General features: G+C 35.6%; 1 protein-coding gene across 14 annotated transcripts in view; it reads left to right on the top strand.

Moving 5' to 3' along the window:
- The window catches only part of LOC129576881 (scavenger receptor class B member 1), a 68,243-nt gene extending 51,827 nt beyond the window's left edge, over nucleotides 1–16,416 (top strand). For all 14 annotated transcript variants that reach the window (XM_055462900.1, XM_055462901.1, XM_055462899.1 and 11 more), the window contains 5 exons: nucleotides 11,778–11,951; nucleotides 12,061–12,253; nucleotides 12,480–12,855; nucleotides 13,877–13,998; nucleotides 14,118–16,416. In XM_055462900.1, the coding sequence (XP_055318875.1) occupies nucleotides 11,778–11,951; nucleotides 12,061–12,253; nucleotides 12,480–12,855; nucleotides 13,877–13,998; nucleotides 14,118–14,492 (1,240 nt within the window). In that variant the 3' untranslated portion in view covers nucleotides 14,493–16,416. The remainder of the gene's footprint in view (nucleotides 1–11,777; nucleotides 11,952–12,060; nucleotides 12,254–12,479; nucleotides 12,856–13,876; nucleotides 13,999–14,117) is intronic.
- Nucleotides 16,417–17,613: the final 1,197 nt, after the last annotated feature.

Raw genomic sequence — 17,613 nt, 5'->3', positions numbered from 1 at the left:
TTTAAGTGATCAAAGATCATTTCGATTTGATCATCGAGCATGAATGCGAAAATCTATTGTCTTCGAATGACGTGAAGTTACATCGTTTCGTGTATAAGTATTAACATTTATTTTGCGATTCCATTCGAAAAACCGCATTAATTACAATTAGTTTATGCATTTTGATTTTTCAATTTCCTTTGCAAATTTAGTTGCAACTACAATTTCATGGCAATTTCCTTCATTTTCCTAGTTTATGAATTCACAATTTTGTATATTTGAAATAAATTCGGTGAATTTGCATTGTTTCATTGTTTTTTATTATTGCAATGAACGAAAAGTATTTCATTACGATCAGATTATTTCGAATTTGATTCGATTGACCAAGTTTTAATTCCGGGTAAGCGTCTTCGAGACATCTTTGAAATAAAGAAAACCGGTCAAAAGCTTTCGCATCTATTTTCACGTCAATAAAATTCCAATATTTTTTTTTTCTCTCTCTCTCTCTCTCTATTCTTTTCGATCAAAATCCAAACACTATTCTATTTCAGGCAAAAAAAATCAATCGAAATTGTTTTTTCGTCGATCGATTCGACACGAGCTCTGAGTGAGAGAAAAAAAAAACGGTACAAAGTTGAAAAATTTCGTTTTGTTTTGTTTTGTTTCAAAGCCAATCAACCGGAAATATGGAATGAACAACAACAGCAACAACGAAACAAAAAAAAATCGCATAATTTTATGTTAAATTTCATTGGCTTGTTAATCGGAGTGTTGAACACGGTCACGATATAGAAAAATCACTCGCAAAAAATGGAGATATTTCATTTGTATATGCGCGTGTGTTTGTTTGTGCAACCGAATAAAAAAACTAGCAACAATGCGCATTTAATATTTCATTTATTTTGATGATGCGCAATCAAATGTTTATTGCTACTGATGCTTAAGTTGCGATTCTAATTGAAAATCTCCACCGAACTTGAAGGTATTTTGCATAAATCTAACTTGAATTCTCGTTTATCCCTCTCCGGTTACGCGGCTCGGCACGGCGTTTTGTTCATATTTCGCATGTCTCAGGTATGTATGTATGAACACGACAAAATAAATAAAATGATGAGGGAATAAAAATGAAAACCAGTTTCAAGCACGAAATGAGAAAACAGCGAAGAAAACTAATGAAGCTGGAATGGAAGTACCTTTGGCCGTCGTCAAAATGTGCGAACGATTCGAACAACAATACATTAAATTCTAAATTGTCAACGTAAGACAAACAAATTATGCGAGACGTGATGTTCCGATGAGCTCGTTGTTGTTGGCATACCGATGGAGAAAAAAAAAAAAAGACACACAGCAAAACTAGTAATCATCATCCGACGATGGCAACGACAACGGCACGAGATACCGTGTGCGAATATTGATATTAAAGCATATCACACAAAACCATACCACGCCAATATATACCACTGGTACCTGTCGACTGTAATAATGACGGGCATATTTTGCATAGACACAAAAGCAAACAGACAATCAAGAATTTAGCGAAAAATCCGGATTATTTTGTCGCAGCGACTGGCTGCAATAAATGATTCTTGTGGCTTGCTGCGAATGCCCTCTCTCCCCTTTCTTCTCCCACGGTTTCATGCTATCCCGCTCATTTTGCCAATTAATGTGCCATCGCGCGCAATGTGGGAAAAGTTCAACGCATTCTTTGTCGATAATGAACCAGCAAAAGGATGACATTCAAGAGTGCATTGGCTGTGAAGGGAAAGAAAAAAACAGCGCAGAAACACTACTACCAACACATAAATCACATAACTCATTGTTATTGGATGCAATTAAACAATTGTGTTGTGTTTGTGTGCGTTTCGATTCGATGTTGAACCACACCATTCGCCAATTATGAATAATAAACACGCCGAAAATATGCAATTCATTTTCGGAACGTGAAATGCTTTGTGATCGATCAGTGCACGTTATGCGAACAAATGAAGCGTATTGATACGCAAGGCACCGTTTTCTCCATCTTGTCCAAAAAAAAAATTTTTCACACGTTTCATTCCGTATGATGCCCGTGCTGAAGCGAGTGCACGCGCGAACTCATTTTCTCCCCTACATTGCGTGTAAAAGAGAGAAACAAGTTGACGGGTCAATGCCATGTTACCTGAAAATAAAGATTACGAACGATGTTTATTGTTATTGCTTGCAATCGATATTTGCGTCTCTCTTTTGCTTTCGCGCTCACAACTCACTCAAAATTGCAGTCATGTGTATCGGGGGGCACGAAGTGGTTCCGTCATTTCGTTCGCGATATGGATAATAGGTATATAATTTGCACTTTAGCTGTAGCGCACACACACACACTAATTGCGAGAATGAAGTGTTGCAACGGGAAACGGTGTTTTTATTTCTTACCGAAGTTTGACGAGCGGTTTGAGATTTCAGATTAAATGCTTCATCGGGTCAATTTCAATGATCAAAAATTCCCAACGTCAATCTCCAATGAGTCCAGTGTCATGAAACGATGGAATCTATCATGGGTCTCGCCATTGTTTTGCCTATAGCTAAACAAAGCAAGGAATGAAATGTGTTTGCTTAGCACTTAATTTCTTTCGCCAATTTAACAATCCACAAAACAACCGACTCTAGCTTCGAATTGGATTGTTTTCATTTTAAACGATTTGTTTTTTTTCGCTTATTTTCGAGGGAGGGGGAAGGCGGGCTATTCGGATCACTCGACCTATCTCCGAAACGTTTCCAGATATATGGAACCCACATTAAATGTGTTGTTATTTGCCACATATTTGGCAGCTAAAATGAATATGCCGTAAAACGGTAAAAGTGTGTTTTGAGTGCTTTCGCCAAAATATTTTCATCATCACGGAATTTCGACTTTCTTGTTTTTTTGGTGAAGCAACGAATTGAACAGCCTTTCTGATCATGAAAATAGTAAACAATACAGCGGCACCTGGGGACTAAGTGCAACGTGTCATACTTTCAACGTTTGAATTACACAGACGCACTTACACAGACGCATACTTGTTACAGCAAACTATGTGCATGATTCTTCATTTCTCCAACCAGTCGCCAGGTGCCGCTTTATTGTTCTTGTTTGACGTTTCCTATCTATTTGTACAGACGATCAGAGAGGCTGGAATTGAAAGGTATTACATTCTGGAAGCTAATGTCGAGTATTATCTATGAATAATAACAGTTTGGATAAATATTTGGTGCGTGATATTTTTTGGGGTCAAAATTTCGAAAATGGTACCATGAGGATATTCGGATCAAAATTGTGGGGGCCATGTGGCAATTTACTGCTGTATATCAAAGTTTCATTATTTTATTACGCATTTCATTTATTTTTAATGTATTATTGATCAGGTAATTGTGATATTGGTTAATTTTGAGGCTTATTCCTCAAATATTCAATGAATTTTCTGTATTTTTCGTCCTATTTGGATTCTGTTGTAATTTTTATTTTTTTTTCGTGACTTATTTATTATTTTCTATTTTATTTAGTTCATCACGTTTTATTTCAAAATAATTGGCACTTGTGAGCATTAACAACATTTTGCCGCTTCTGTTTACATTTTTCGATGCTATTTCATACATTTTAGTATAATTTCATTCAATAGATTAGGAGAATAGCTTTCCAACGATATATAAAATATGGCAACTCGTGGTCATTTTCAAGACGATTTGGGTGATTTGCAAAAAGTGATCCGATGTTTTGACTAAATCTTATGAAATTTGATTTCAAAAACAAACATAGGAAAAACTCAACAGCATCAAAAGTCCAGAAAAAAAAAAACTAAGCAAAAACTTGAGAAGAAGTCACAACATTTTGAAAGTATACAAACTATTTTTCATTTCGATAATGCTCAACGAACATTTATTTCCGTCTTTGCATTAAGTTTGATTTTGGTCGATGCAGTATAATTCATACGCGAATTAAACCCATATGTCACACGCTTACAGTAAGCGGCTTACTGTTGCCGCATGATTGTGCATTCGAACATCAACGATGTATCGGTATATTTCTGTCTGCAGTAGCTCAAGCTTTTTTTAGCTCCGTTTTCATCTTCCTTCTTTCCTTTTGTTGCGATATTTTATGATTTGGTACAGCAACGTATCACAAATGTTGCCAACAGATCGCGATAAAACGGCATAGTTCATGGTTCTGAAAGCTATGGCGATATCATTATATCAATATATCCGACGAACCCAATTTATTTTTAGTCAAAGATTTCGATTGTGTTGCACGCGTATCCCATTCATATGTAATCTGGTACAACTGCACTACAATCAAGGGCTAATCGTTTGCAATTTGGCTCAAACCGTTTGTGTTTGGACTGGATGCAGTTTGTGGTCGATCACAATTTCCTAGAGATTATCCACAGTTGTTCAACGGCTGTAAATGATTTCCCTAAGATTTGTGGATGAATATTTACTCTAAGTCGTCTAGTTTAGCAAAATCGTATTAGCCTGATTGTTCCAAGTTTTGCTGATGTATCTGCTTTGAACACAACAATTTGATATATCATGTCTATATGCATGGATCTATCGTCAGATTATTTTGTTTGCCATCAAAGGTTCTCTTTTCTCTGCATAATTCAAAGAATGAATTCCTTTCTTTTCCCACCGTATCATGAACCAAACACAATTGATTCGCTTTAAATGATCGTGAGTCGTGAGAGATGATTTTATGCGTCGAAACCGCACACATAAATTATAAAACAAACACCTGTTTTTTTCATCTTTTTCTTCAATCTTGATGTGGTATTGTGCAAATAAAAAGGTCAACGGTAAATCGCCAATTAACATTCAAGTTAAATAGAATCAGTCACGACTATCTGAAGACGAAGAAAACTTACCATGCACTAATCAAAGAATTTGATTGTGTTGCGAGGAGATGAAGAGAAAAAAACCGCAAAATTCATTCGCGAATGCAATGTTCGTTGGATGCAGGCCACAAGAGGCATATGAAAAAAATTAAATTCACGAACAAAAAGCAAATATCAAGTGCTTTTTTTCGAAGCCAGCACACATAAAACTCTACCTGCTATGAAGTGTATAGTTACCAATTCGAAACGATTGTTCGGGCACTGTGAAAGTTTACATCGCCGCAAAATCGCGCCGTCGGTTGCGTATGTTTTTCTCTCTCTCTCTCTCTCTCTCTCTCTCCTTTTGCATAATATGTAATTTCTGGGTCAAATTTGATTTTGTTTTTCTGTTCATTTTATTTTGTGCTCGTTTCGACAAAAGCCGAGAAGAAGAAGACGTTTGTTGTTTAACATTGGGTTTCCCGAAAGTGACTTCTTTGCTACCATAAGTTGTAATTGATCAAATTGAATATGATGTTAGTTGTTTTCTTTTCATGTTGAAAACTGCATATTTATTGTGTGCACTGGCATTTTGTGGGCCAGTGAGAAAGAGTGAGAGGGGAAAAATGTGTCATAGTCTCACATGTGATAGAGAGACGCGCACACACAAACACACATGAGTATGAGAGTGGATGATGCAATGGAATGACTCTTGTGCAATTCAAAAACGATAAAAATGCACATATAAAACAATTATCATTGATGTAATCGAGCATAATGTGCAACTTATGAATTATACTGAGTCTCTCACACTTATATACACAGTATACACACACACAGAGAGAGAGAGAGAGAGAGAGAAACCAACAAGTCAAGCACATGTTTTGGTCGTGCTCGCGCGCTGGTCATTCAGTCTAGCCAATTCGGGTGCATTGCATGGAAAGCAAATTGCTTTGCAAATGCATATATACACTTTGCGATCGGCATTTAAAAAAAACATACACACACAGAGAGACACAGACATTCTCAACACGAAATTATGGTCTAGAATTCAATAATTTAAAGTAGTAATTACTTCATAATCGGATTCTCGTTGTATGTTAGTGCTTGTGTTGTTGTTGTTATTTGATGTGGTTTTAGTGACAAGGCAACAAGTCGATGAAAAATTAGGCAAATCGATCTGCATGTTGCAATGTTATAAAACCAACGGTTCACATTCAAATGCCAACGGTTCACATTCAAATGCTACTTTTTGTCGATTTTTCGATTGAGTTTTTTATTACTGAATTTTTTTTCCTCTCTCCCTCTTTCTCTCGCTGTACATATTTCTTTCGTCTTCATTTTTTAATTGCGTACTGATTGTCAACTGGTTTGAATCGGATATGAATCAAATGCTGGGATGTACGGAACCAAACAGTGGTGTAGTACGGTTGCCACTTGCAAAACCTCAATTGATTCAATCGTTCGATCGATGCATAGGCGAAGTGTTAGCTATGTAACGTGATTTGAATCTCGAATGAGTACCGTTGGCTGTGTAAAATGAATATCGCCATGAGCAAAATCGTGTGCACCGCCGTATTCAAATAGACATGTTCAATTTCGCTTGAATGCCGGTTTCAATTTGTGTTTGAACACCGTGTATTTTTTTTTCCACTTTTATTTCTCGTATGATTGATCTCCAAAGAATGCCGTTGATTTCGATGGAGTGTGTCATATATGTTTGCATTGGCGCTGGTATTTCTTTTGTTGATTCATTCAATTTACACAATATTTGAGAGTGTTCAGCCGCACAACAACGCATGCCGACTAGCAACTGACAACACGATCAATGAAAGAAAGACACACGCAATTGAAATGCAACGCAAGAATTATTTACACAGATAAGATGATCCCTGCATTGACTATGTACGCTTGCAAGAGTAGCCGTGCAGATTCCATCGAGACCGATACAATCAGATGTACAAAATGAATGAAAAATATACTAGCTTGGCACACTGATTGAAGGTCTCCACACAGAAATAAAAACCAACACAACAACTGCAATCGCTAAAATCGGTGTTAGGCAGTAAACCTTGCACTATTTTTTTTTACCGCATAATAAAAACTGAAACAGAAACAAAAATAAAAAACAACCGAAAAAAAACATGTTGCAATTGAAAAATTTATTGATAAAAATGGTCATCGTAAACATATGGCGTCCGACAAACAGACTTACAAAAAAGAAGCATTTTAGACGACCCGTATCGAAAAGGTTAAACATACCTGAGAAAAAAGCAGTTTCAAATGGTTTATTGTGTCAAAGTCAATGCGTTTGCGCAACGTGCTTAAGCGAACGAGCCAAAGTAGCAAAACGTTCAAACGAATGATGGAACAACAATAACAACGGCACAACCAAAAACAGCTTAGTGTAAATATACTCGGAATTTATGCTAAGTTGTCGAACTAGAATACATATATATATATATATATATAACGATTTGGCCACATACAATATGCAAACACAAACACATTTCGAAAGTTGAGAGAATCTATGTATACGCCATTGATTATACATATCTGGACGTGGTGCATTATGGCAATTGATGATACACATTTGCTCGTGTGTCTGTACATAGACATATTGCAATTAATAATTTTTATCACGAATGACATTTTAACTGAACACGCAAAAACACTTATTATTTGTAAACACAAAATCGAAATTTCGTTTGAAATCACCTTATTGTTTTTGCTATGGTAGCACAAAAGATACACAATTATACTTACTGTACTTGCTCTGTCTATTGACATTCTTAATCAGTTCGATGCTATGGTCACTTTCATCGATTCCGTGCTCACTCTCCAGCATTGTAGTTGTGCAAATCAGAAGAAAATGAGAGAGTCTGCGTTTGCTAAACATGTAGTGGAGAGTGAGCACGGAATCGATGAAAATGACCATAGCATCGAACTGATTGAGAATGTCAATAGACAGAGCAAACTCGATGCGTATGAAAGTTATTACATCGAGAAAGAGATAATGGTGCTATGCGGAAAGCGGGAACAAGGAACATACAGTCCTGCTTATTTGCATTGGTAGTTTGTCGTTTTTTCGTCTCACAAATCACCGGCAAAAATCGGGAGTCGTGTCAGTGCTGATGATGAACGCCCGTTTAGCGTTTCGAAATGCGCATTCACTTTAAGTAAGCACAATTGTGTATCTTTTGTGCTACCATAGCAAAAACAATAAGGTGATTTCAAACGAAATTTTGATTTTGTGTTTACAAATATTGCAATTGATTTTTAATGGATGTGTGAATTTCGATCGTATATCAAACACATACATGCGTGCACCATCGCGTCACAAAACCCCATTTAATGACCACCGAAGCAAAATAAACGTTTCTAAATAAACAGAAAATCCATTTGAATTGTTCGTTGTCAGTCTTCGAATACCTGGAAGCAGAATCCAACTTTGCATTTGTGCTTTGTATGTACAACACACTCGTTATTAGTTGTGTACTTTGTTTTGGAATTCTTTGACTTTTCGGTGTGCACACATATGGCAGAGCCAATACCAATATTCCGGTCATCGTTCGATACTACTCATTACTATAGTGTTTTTACGTTTTTCTTTTTTGCTTCTTTACGAGGAAAAGTGAAACAAAAACGATATAAAACATGATTTTTTTTACGATACAGCAACATATTTTCTTCGTAAAAATTGAACATTTCCAATGAAATTGAAGTGAACATTGGGAGAAGTCGCGCTATTTTCATAAACTTCCTCAAGTAGTGAACATACACAAGATAGTTTCACTTATGCCAAACAAGGTATTTCCTATAGAATATTAACATTCTCCGCTTAAATTTCATGAAAAACAGAAACAAACAACAAGAACACAGTGTCGACATTGAAAGCGCACAGCATTGATAAGTGTCGAAGCCAAAGCGAAAAATAAAAATAAAAAACGAGCAAAAAATTCTAAGTAGACAGAATAACTAACTCATTTAAATAAAATTGCTTTCGTGATCGAAAAAACAACAATTTCGCAGAAATACTGAATAACAATAGACCGAATAAATAAAATGATACGAAGGAAACGATGAGCAACGGATTTGCACTCGCCACTTACTGATTAGTATGCGATGTCCGGTTATGCGAGTGATTCAACCCGGATCATTGGGTGTTAATTGATGGAACAATCATCTCAGACGTACAATAAAATGACTTCGTTCTTGTTTGTTGAATGGGGCAAGCGCAGCAGCAGCAACAGCAAAAGCAAAACAGTAGACGTTGCAATTGGCTGTCATCAGCCATTGACATGATGATTTATTACTTTGCTATGCTTTGCTTTAGTTGTGTGTAGACAAGATCATACGACACACAGACAGCCATAACCAATGAAAAGACATTGTGTTGTAATATGGAAATTTACATCACGGCATACACACCGGGAGACGCACCTGTGTACCATACTCTCTCTCGCTCTCTCCTGCTCTCTCAGTACACACAATTTGCAATGAAATCTCAATCGATGTTCAAAACCTTTTTTTTTTTTGTTCATCGTGTAAACAATAAATCCACCGCATTACTCATATTGTGCACGGAACTTCGAATTTGTTCATTTTCATACAAAAATATGAAAGAAACTGAACAAAATGAATATAATGTGTTTCTTTTTCTTTATCTTTCTTTCCGCTTTGCTTTTGTGATTGGTTGAGCGTGTGCGCGCGGGCGCGAGCACTTGTTGAGCTTTAGGATTGGGTAACTATTGTACCTTAGGTTTATTTATTTTCTCTATTTCGGTTTAGCATACGTTTGTGCTGCATTACACCGAACAAACATCAAAAAGCAATTAATCGATGATGAACTAAGCTGTACTCACCTATACCCATTTTGAATACGATGATTAAGCAAATCGGAATCGGCTAGCTGCGTGTAGTCAAATTAAAAATGCAATTGTTTCTCTTTTTTTCATGTGTTTTGCGATTTTCTTTTCTCTTCCCGCTTGAAATATATTAGAGGAGAGAGAAAAAACAGCGCATACAGCACAGCTATTAGTTGGTCTGGAGAAATCAGTGTGTGTGTGTGTGTGTGTTTCTTTTTCGACGTACATCTGCGCGCCCATCAATTAATTTGCGCAATGATGTTCATTGGCTAAAATCTCGCAACTTTCGCGTTCATTACATTAATTTGGTCTGATACATGTGTGGATTCCCTCGACGTTGTACAAATATCAATTTTAAAAAACTGCATACACACAAAAGCCAAATGAATCGGCTCATACATTGACTGTGTGAAAAACTTGTTCTTGAATCAGCTTAGAATCGTTTTCGTTTGGCGCAAAAGAATTTCGAATTGCGACAGTCGCAACAGTCGGTTTTGACACATGAAAACTGGCATCTCTGCATCCCCTACACACCGACCGAGGCACAACAAAATTGTGAATGTGAATCAAAATGGCTAAATCTCGATATATGTTGATTTTACGGCGAATAAGAGAAAAAAATGAAATCGCGAAAAAAAATGTGTTGTTGAGAATAAAAATGGGATTAGCCGAAAGCGCTCGTTTACATGTGAATCATCTTATGTGTTTCTGTAGAGAGATACGATGCAAATGGCTGAGACAAAGATGATATAGTAATATCCCACAGCAGAGCAGATACAATACATACAAAATCGCCACTCTCGCCAATAGTAATGATGGTGATTTGACAGATCACCATTGGTATATGTTAATCGTACTAATTCCTTTCTGAGTGAGTAAAATTCTAAAACATTGCAGAAGACATCCGTCTTCTATCTCTTACCAGAAACATAAAAATGATTCACATGTAAACGAGCGGTTTCGGCTAATCCCATTTTTATTCTCAACGACACAAATGTATGTCGAATAGACGTTGTTTACAGCGATTGTGCTTCGGATCTTGTGGGGCTAAACAAACGATATGGCTGGAAATCGATTTATGATTTTCAGTAGCAGCTATACTTTTGGCCACTTGAAGACCAAACATGTGCACGGTGATTGAAAATTGGCAGCAATTTTGTAAGCAACATTCTTGCGTCTAATTATGATCAAGAAAATCTGCCATGGAAATCTATGTTTTTACAAACTTCTAGCGCAAGATTCAATCGGTTGTGGGTTTTTTTTCTCGTTGCATTGGTCAGAAGAATACACGAAGCAGAAGAAGAAAAAAATTGTGTTTGCACCGGTAATTAGATCATGAGCCGGCTTAAGCAAGTACATCCATTAGAAATAGTATGCAGAAAAAAAAAGAAGGACAACAAGCGTACAATATGCATACAGTTCATTTGTACGTACCGTCACTTGTTCTGCTGCAGCTGCGGCTGTTGCACACAAATTCTGCTGTCGCTATGTGTTCAATGTTAAAATTGAATCAGGGTAAACAAGGTGCAATAACTAAAATAATAATAATAACGCCACTGACTACATTCATCGCATTTTACATTCACAATTTCAACACTGTGTGAGAGATATCGATGTATGCATGGCACGGCTGCAGAGCTGAAGATTCAATTTGATTCTCTTTTCACGTCATATTAATAAAAATCAGTAATTTTCAGAGTACAAAATGGAGAACAAGAAATTGAAAAAATAAAAATAAAAAAGAACACCATTTACCCAGAGAGACGAAGAAAAAAAAAACAAAATCAAATTAATAAGGCTGATAAACGAGTTTTTATTTGATCAGTTTGTATTTTTTTTTCTGTCGTAATTTGGCATGGCTCGTAACAATTCACAGTCACACTATAATTTATTAAGAACATTTTATTTGATCGTTGAAAACCGGACTTTAATCGGTGAACAAGCAGCAACAGCGGCAGAGAAACGAAAATGCAGATATAATTCGTTTTTTTTTTCCTATTTCAAAAGCCTGTTCGAAGTTAATTGAGTGATATAGAGAAGCAACACAGAAAATTATATATGAATTTATTGTAATTATTAATCGTTGTTCATTTTCCCATTGTTATTACAGTGAATCGTGGGAAAAGGTGGACATTGTTCACAATGAAAACGGTACAATCAGTTTCAACCAAAAAAAGACGTTCATCTTTAACGAAGAGCTTTCGAATGGTTCGGAGGACGATGTTGTAATCGTACCAAATATTCCAATGTTGAGCGCCACATCACAGAGCAAACATGCAGCCCGGTAAGTTATTAGCACATACATGTTGCATTTGACCCAAAGCATGTGTCAAAAAGGGCTTTGCAAGCATGCAGAAGATGAGCATTGATTGATGCTTACATTTGTTTCGTAGATTCTTGCGATTGGCCATGGCCAGTATCATGGATATTTTGAAGATTAAACCATTCGTCGAAGTATCGGTTGGTCAACTATTGTGGGGCTATGAAGATCCTCTGTTGAAATTGGCTAAAGACGTTGTGCCAAAGGAACAGAAATTACCTTACGAAGAATTTGGCGTGTTGTATGGTAAAAATAGCACATCACCGGTAAGGAAATCCATTAAAAATTGTTTACCAATCGGTTATTCTTTAAAAACTCATTTCTATTATCCCATGAAATTGTCCAACGTCAATTAACACCTAAAGCTAATTTCTCGCTCGCACATTTATTTAAAACCCTGCTGTTTTTTTTTTCTCTTTCTTCGTTGAATTGCCATACGTTTTCATCAAGAATGTTGTAATAAACAATGATTTTTCCATTTATCATGAACAGGATCGTGTAACCATTTTCTCTGGCGTGAATGATATCAAACAATTTGGTATTATTGATAAGTACAACGGTGTTTCGTATTTGCCACATTGGTCAACACCCGCATGTAACCATTTGAATGGTACCGATGGATCCATTTTCCCGCCACACATCACCAAAAATACCACATTGCATTTGTATGACAAAGATTTGTGCCGTCTGATGCCGTTGTCATTTGAAAAGGAAGTCACCACACGTAACAATGTACCAGGCTATCGATTCACACCATCGGAAAAAGTATTCGCTTCGGTTGAAAAAAATCCAGACAATGTTTGCTTCTGTCCACACGGGCCACCATGCGCACCACACGGAATGTTTAATGTGTCGGCATGCCAATATGGTAAATATGATGATGCCATTTAATCATTTTTTTATACATTTTAAAAGCCCATTGACCACAATTAAGCACTTTGGCATGAACTTATCGGAATGCACCATTCAGTCAACAACCGATCGAATGGTCGTGTAGTAGTCAAGTCGACCACACATGCTAACTGTTCGCCACTTGAACGAATAACAAATATTGACTCTCCAAGTGTAAAAATACTTAGATACTTGTTGGTTAGTCAGGATTCTTCGGTTTAAATTGGCCACAGAGAGCATCTCACGTTTTGTCAATTGAACACACTACGGGGCCTATTTATACGGAGTTTGCATGCTAGTAGGCCTGTTATGCTTTTGCGCTCGCTGTAAATATATTAGGTTTTTGCGCTCGCAAATTTGCTGTTCGCCTTTTAACTAAAAAATTTCTGTGTTTGTGTTCTGCGCACAGGTTTTGTAGGAAAGGTTTTTCTTCTCAGGCCGTCATATGACTCACGCCAACTATTTTTTTTTTTGCGATTCCATCTCTGTCGAAGGTTAAGCTAATATAACTGAATTTCAAGGGATCTTAGAATACTTGGCCAAATTTAAATGGAATGAAATCCCCAAACCAAATCAACATTCTGTCTGAATAAATTTGTTCAATTTATTTTTCTTTCCTGGTTTCGTTTATTTCCTGGATCTTAAGTGACCAAAACTGTTGTTTATCGCTGATTCACACGAACGATGGCTTCGTCAAAGTAAATAAATCATTGCTGATATCTCAATAACCGCAGCATGAATTTCAAGTGCTTCGAAATGAAGTGGGCAGTGTTGAGTGTGTATTGTTTGACCACTTCATGAATTGAGATTGCCGCACAAATTTTATTGGAATTTAAAGATTACTGAAAAATCGGATTAACGAGCTGAGCTATTAACTTAGAAAAGAGCAAAATGATATCTCATTTTTTTCTCGTTTTCCTCAACTGAAGTATTTTTTGTTTGTATGAATCTTCCGAGATTTTTTATTGTATTTTTTCTTGGCTATTTTCCTGTTTTAGATTCACCAATCTTGTTGAGTTTCCCACATTTCTATATGGGTGACCCAACTCTTCGTTTACAAGTCGAAGGTATGACACCACCAGAAAAGGAAAAGCATCAATTTTTCATCGATGTCCAACCGGTAAGTACATTTGATTACTCTTGTTTTGTACTTCATTGGGAGAGTACAAGCAGAGTTTTTAACTCAAAAAGAAAGAACTCAAAACATTCCATTTTTTTCTCTTCCTTTCTCTTCCATAGGAAATGGGTACATCGTTGCGCGCTCGGGCTCGTGTGCAAATCAATTTGGCCGTTAGTCAGGTGATTGACATTAAGCAAGTGGCCAATTTCCCGGATATCATCTTCCCAATATTGTGGTTTGAAGAAGGTATTGACGGTTTACCAGAGGAGATCACCAGTTTGATGCTTTTGGCCACCCAAGTGCCACCAAAGGCTCGTTCAACATTGATGTTGGTACTATTCATCGTTGGTGCGTTGTTATTGCTTATTGCCGTGACATGTTTGGTGCGACGATCACATCGACAGAGCACATTGCACTTGGCTTCAAATTATTTGGCCACATCGGCTGTTGATCAGGCGAAAAAGAAGGCGCAGAGCGAACACAAGAGATATTAGATAGAAGCTTTTTTTTCATTAGTAATTATTAGACACAAAGCTAGCAGAAAAACACATACACACACACAAATACACAAACGAACAAGCAATACAGACCAGATCAAACGGTTGTTGGGAATTGATATCATAATGGTAAATTTAGTTTCATTTGGTTTAAAGCAGCAGAGCTTCCATAACATATGCGCATAAAATGTGTAACGGTGAACGGTGTGTGTTAACATTCACGAAGATTTCAAACAAACAAGATGAAGTAGCGGATAAAAAAAAAAACAGATTAATAACGAAAGAACAAATCCGAAAATTCCGACTTCTGGCTGAACAATTTTTTTTTTTCGTCTCGAAATTGTCACGTTTTCATGTCGTTTTTTTTTTATTAAATCAATTAAGCAGAAAATCAAACAGGTAATAGAATCTGTCATGTAACTAGACAGTTATTGATGTGAGAGGGAAATAATGATATTATAATAGTGTGCGCACAAATTGCGTTCAATGATGTGAAAGAAACCGAAACAAAAAAAGATGGCAGCAAAATCTATTGTAAAACAACATATTTGGCACACCCTTTTTTCCGTTTTCAAAGTTGCTTTTCGCTTAAAAATTCTTTTCCCTCGTTGTTTTTAGTTTTCGTTTTTCCATATCGTTTCCGAACATTTCATTCGGCTCAACCATCTCGTTGTAAAATGTTCTCTTCGTTCGCATAATTTGTGTACTTTTGTTTTCTGTTCAATTTTTTTTTTTCGAGAATTAGCCGATATTTGAGTCATTTTTAGTGAAATAAAACGGTTCAGTTTTATTAAATATATTTTCTTCAATTTTAATTGCCCTTAAACAGCATGCTGTTCCCACGCGCGATTATTTCGGTTTTTTCCTATATTTTTTTTCACCTTCTTGACCAAATTATTCATTTTATTATTCACTGACACAATAATCGTAGACAATTTGCTTCAATCACCGAAAAGAACAAAAAAAAAAGCACCGAAGGGAACTCAAATGAAATGACACACACAATTTTTTACAATAATTTTGCTATGCTCCATTTTTTTCTTTTAAACTAGAAAATCGCCATATTATTGAGAGAAAAAAAAAAATGACGAACATTTATTTAGAAAAATTGTTGGAAAAAAAAATTAGCAAAAAAAAATTCGATTAAACGTTTGCATTCGAGATAAAATTCAAAACAATTAGTAATGATCCAATTTTTTTTTCGTTCATATCAATTCAAATCGAACAAATTTTATTGCAATATAATTTTGTCCAAATCAATTTGTCTTCCTGCAACAATTATTCCCTCGGGAATTTTAGATGTTTTCCGTCCAAGCAAAGTATTATGAAGAGGAAAATTTAACATTTTTTTTGTACACGCACAACGTAAACAATAAATTATACTCCAAACAAGAAAAAAAGAAAAGAAAATGAAATCGAACAAGACAAAAAAACAAATCATTTGTTAAACGCTCAATTTGCTGGATATGTGCCTTAAGGTTAATCTATAAGGGAATAGAAGAAAAAAAAACAAGACCATTGTTTATTTTTTTTCTGACACAGAAATTTTTGTTTGAAGAAAAAATTACAAAAACGAACAAATGTTGATACTTTCCGTTACGAAAGTGGCCGTTTTTCTTTTCGGCTCTTATTTCTGGGCGCGTTCCATTTATTTAATACTTTTCGTTGGTTGTTTTTTTTTTCATTCGCAAAATTTTCTTATCCGTAAACTGTAAGAGAAACAGTAGCGACAACAAGAACAACAAAATCTTTGCATAGAATTTAAAGTGTAATTATATCATAAAATTGACGGAGGAACGTAGAAAAAAAAATGCAACTTAATAAGTACTTAGTTTTTAAGGGTAAGCGAAAAAGCAAATAAAATAATTGTTTTCTTTTGTACATACAAAATACGTAGTAAAATTTAAAAACAAAAAAAAAACGACAAAAAAAATTACGATCTAATGCAGAACAGATGACTACAAAATACATAGAATGATATGGCATTGATTTTTCTTACAAAACACTGGACAGACATTTTTCTATAAATTACAAAATTCAAATCAATTTTTATTTTTCCATTCTGTGTTCACAACGAAAACCGATTTGTTTTTCTTCCGAAATTGATGAAGAATTTTCGTTGTGTACAGTTGGAAAATGCAAATGACCAATAATTTTTTTTTCTTCAGGAAATTACAAGAAAAAAAAGACAATATTTAGAACGTTTATTATATACATTTGAGAAGCGGAAATAAAGACATCAAGTAATTTATTAAAATAAAAACAAAAATTGTTCGACTTTTATTTTTGTTTTTTCAGCCATTGAAATAAATTTTCATAGTTATTTATTTAATTCGGTGATAGAATCTGCATAAATCTGTGCATGCAATGATTCTGTCACATGCTGCCATGGGGCCAATTATATTGTTCTTAAAACTATTGCAGTTTTTTTTTTAAATGCATGGCGTCCGCAAATGGAAACGCCTGAATGTAGGCAACCTTTAGTTTGATACACAAGCTCACTTCGGACAACAGACGTAAAATCCAATGACTAAAATATTGTAATTTTCATCGAATTCAAGACAAAGAGAAAATTTGGAATTTTCAACTTGCTTACTAGACATATAAGTGCAATGTGCAATGTACGCACATAGTGTTCATGTAAATTAATAAAGCAGCAAACAAACAATGATCACCTGATTCGACTGTTTGTTTATTTATTTCCGTCGTCGATCGGAGATCATTAGAGTGAAAAACGTTGATACAGTTTAGTTTATCGTTCAATGGGTTTGATTTATTTTTGTCATTGCTTTCGTCATAGTTGCCGCTCGCCTTCTTTTTTTTCTCCCCATATACATTTTGTTTTTGTTTTCATTATGTGCGGTGTATTTGATTTGAATGGGAAAATCGCTACTCAATCGTCAAACGGATCCACGAAAATAAACTGTGGAATTTTCAATTTGAGTTTTGATCATGACATTTGTGACTTAGAGCGAAAAATGTTCAAAATCATTAAAACAATACAAGTGATGGAAAATTTAGTGCAGTTTCATTGAAAATGAGTGCAACACATTCAAAGTGTACAAAGAGGTAATCGAAAGTGTGTTGACTTTGTGTGTTTTCAATCAAATATTTAAAA

This window comes from Sitodiplosis mosellana, unplaced genomic scaffold, assembly GCF_009176505.1.
Source record: "Sitodiplosis mosellana isolate CC-2019 unplaced genomic scaffold, AAFC_SMos_1.0 Smas_scaffold_6191, whole genome shotgun sequence".
Taxonomy (NCBI): domain Eukaryota; kingdom Metazoa; phylum Arthropoda; class Insecta; order Diptera; family Cecidomyiidae; genus Sitodiplosis; species Sitodiplosis mosellana.
This window is presented reverse-complemented; position numbering and strand designations above follow the sequence as displayed.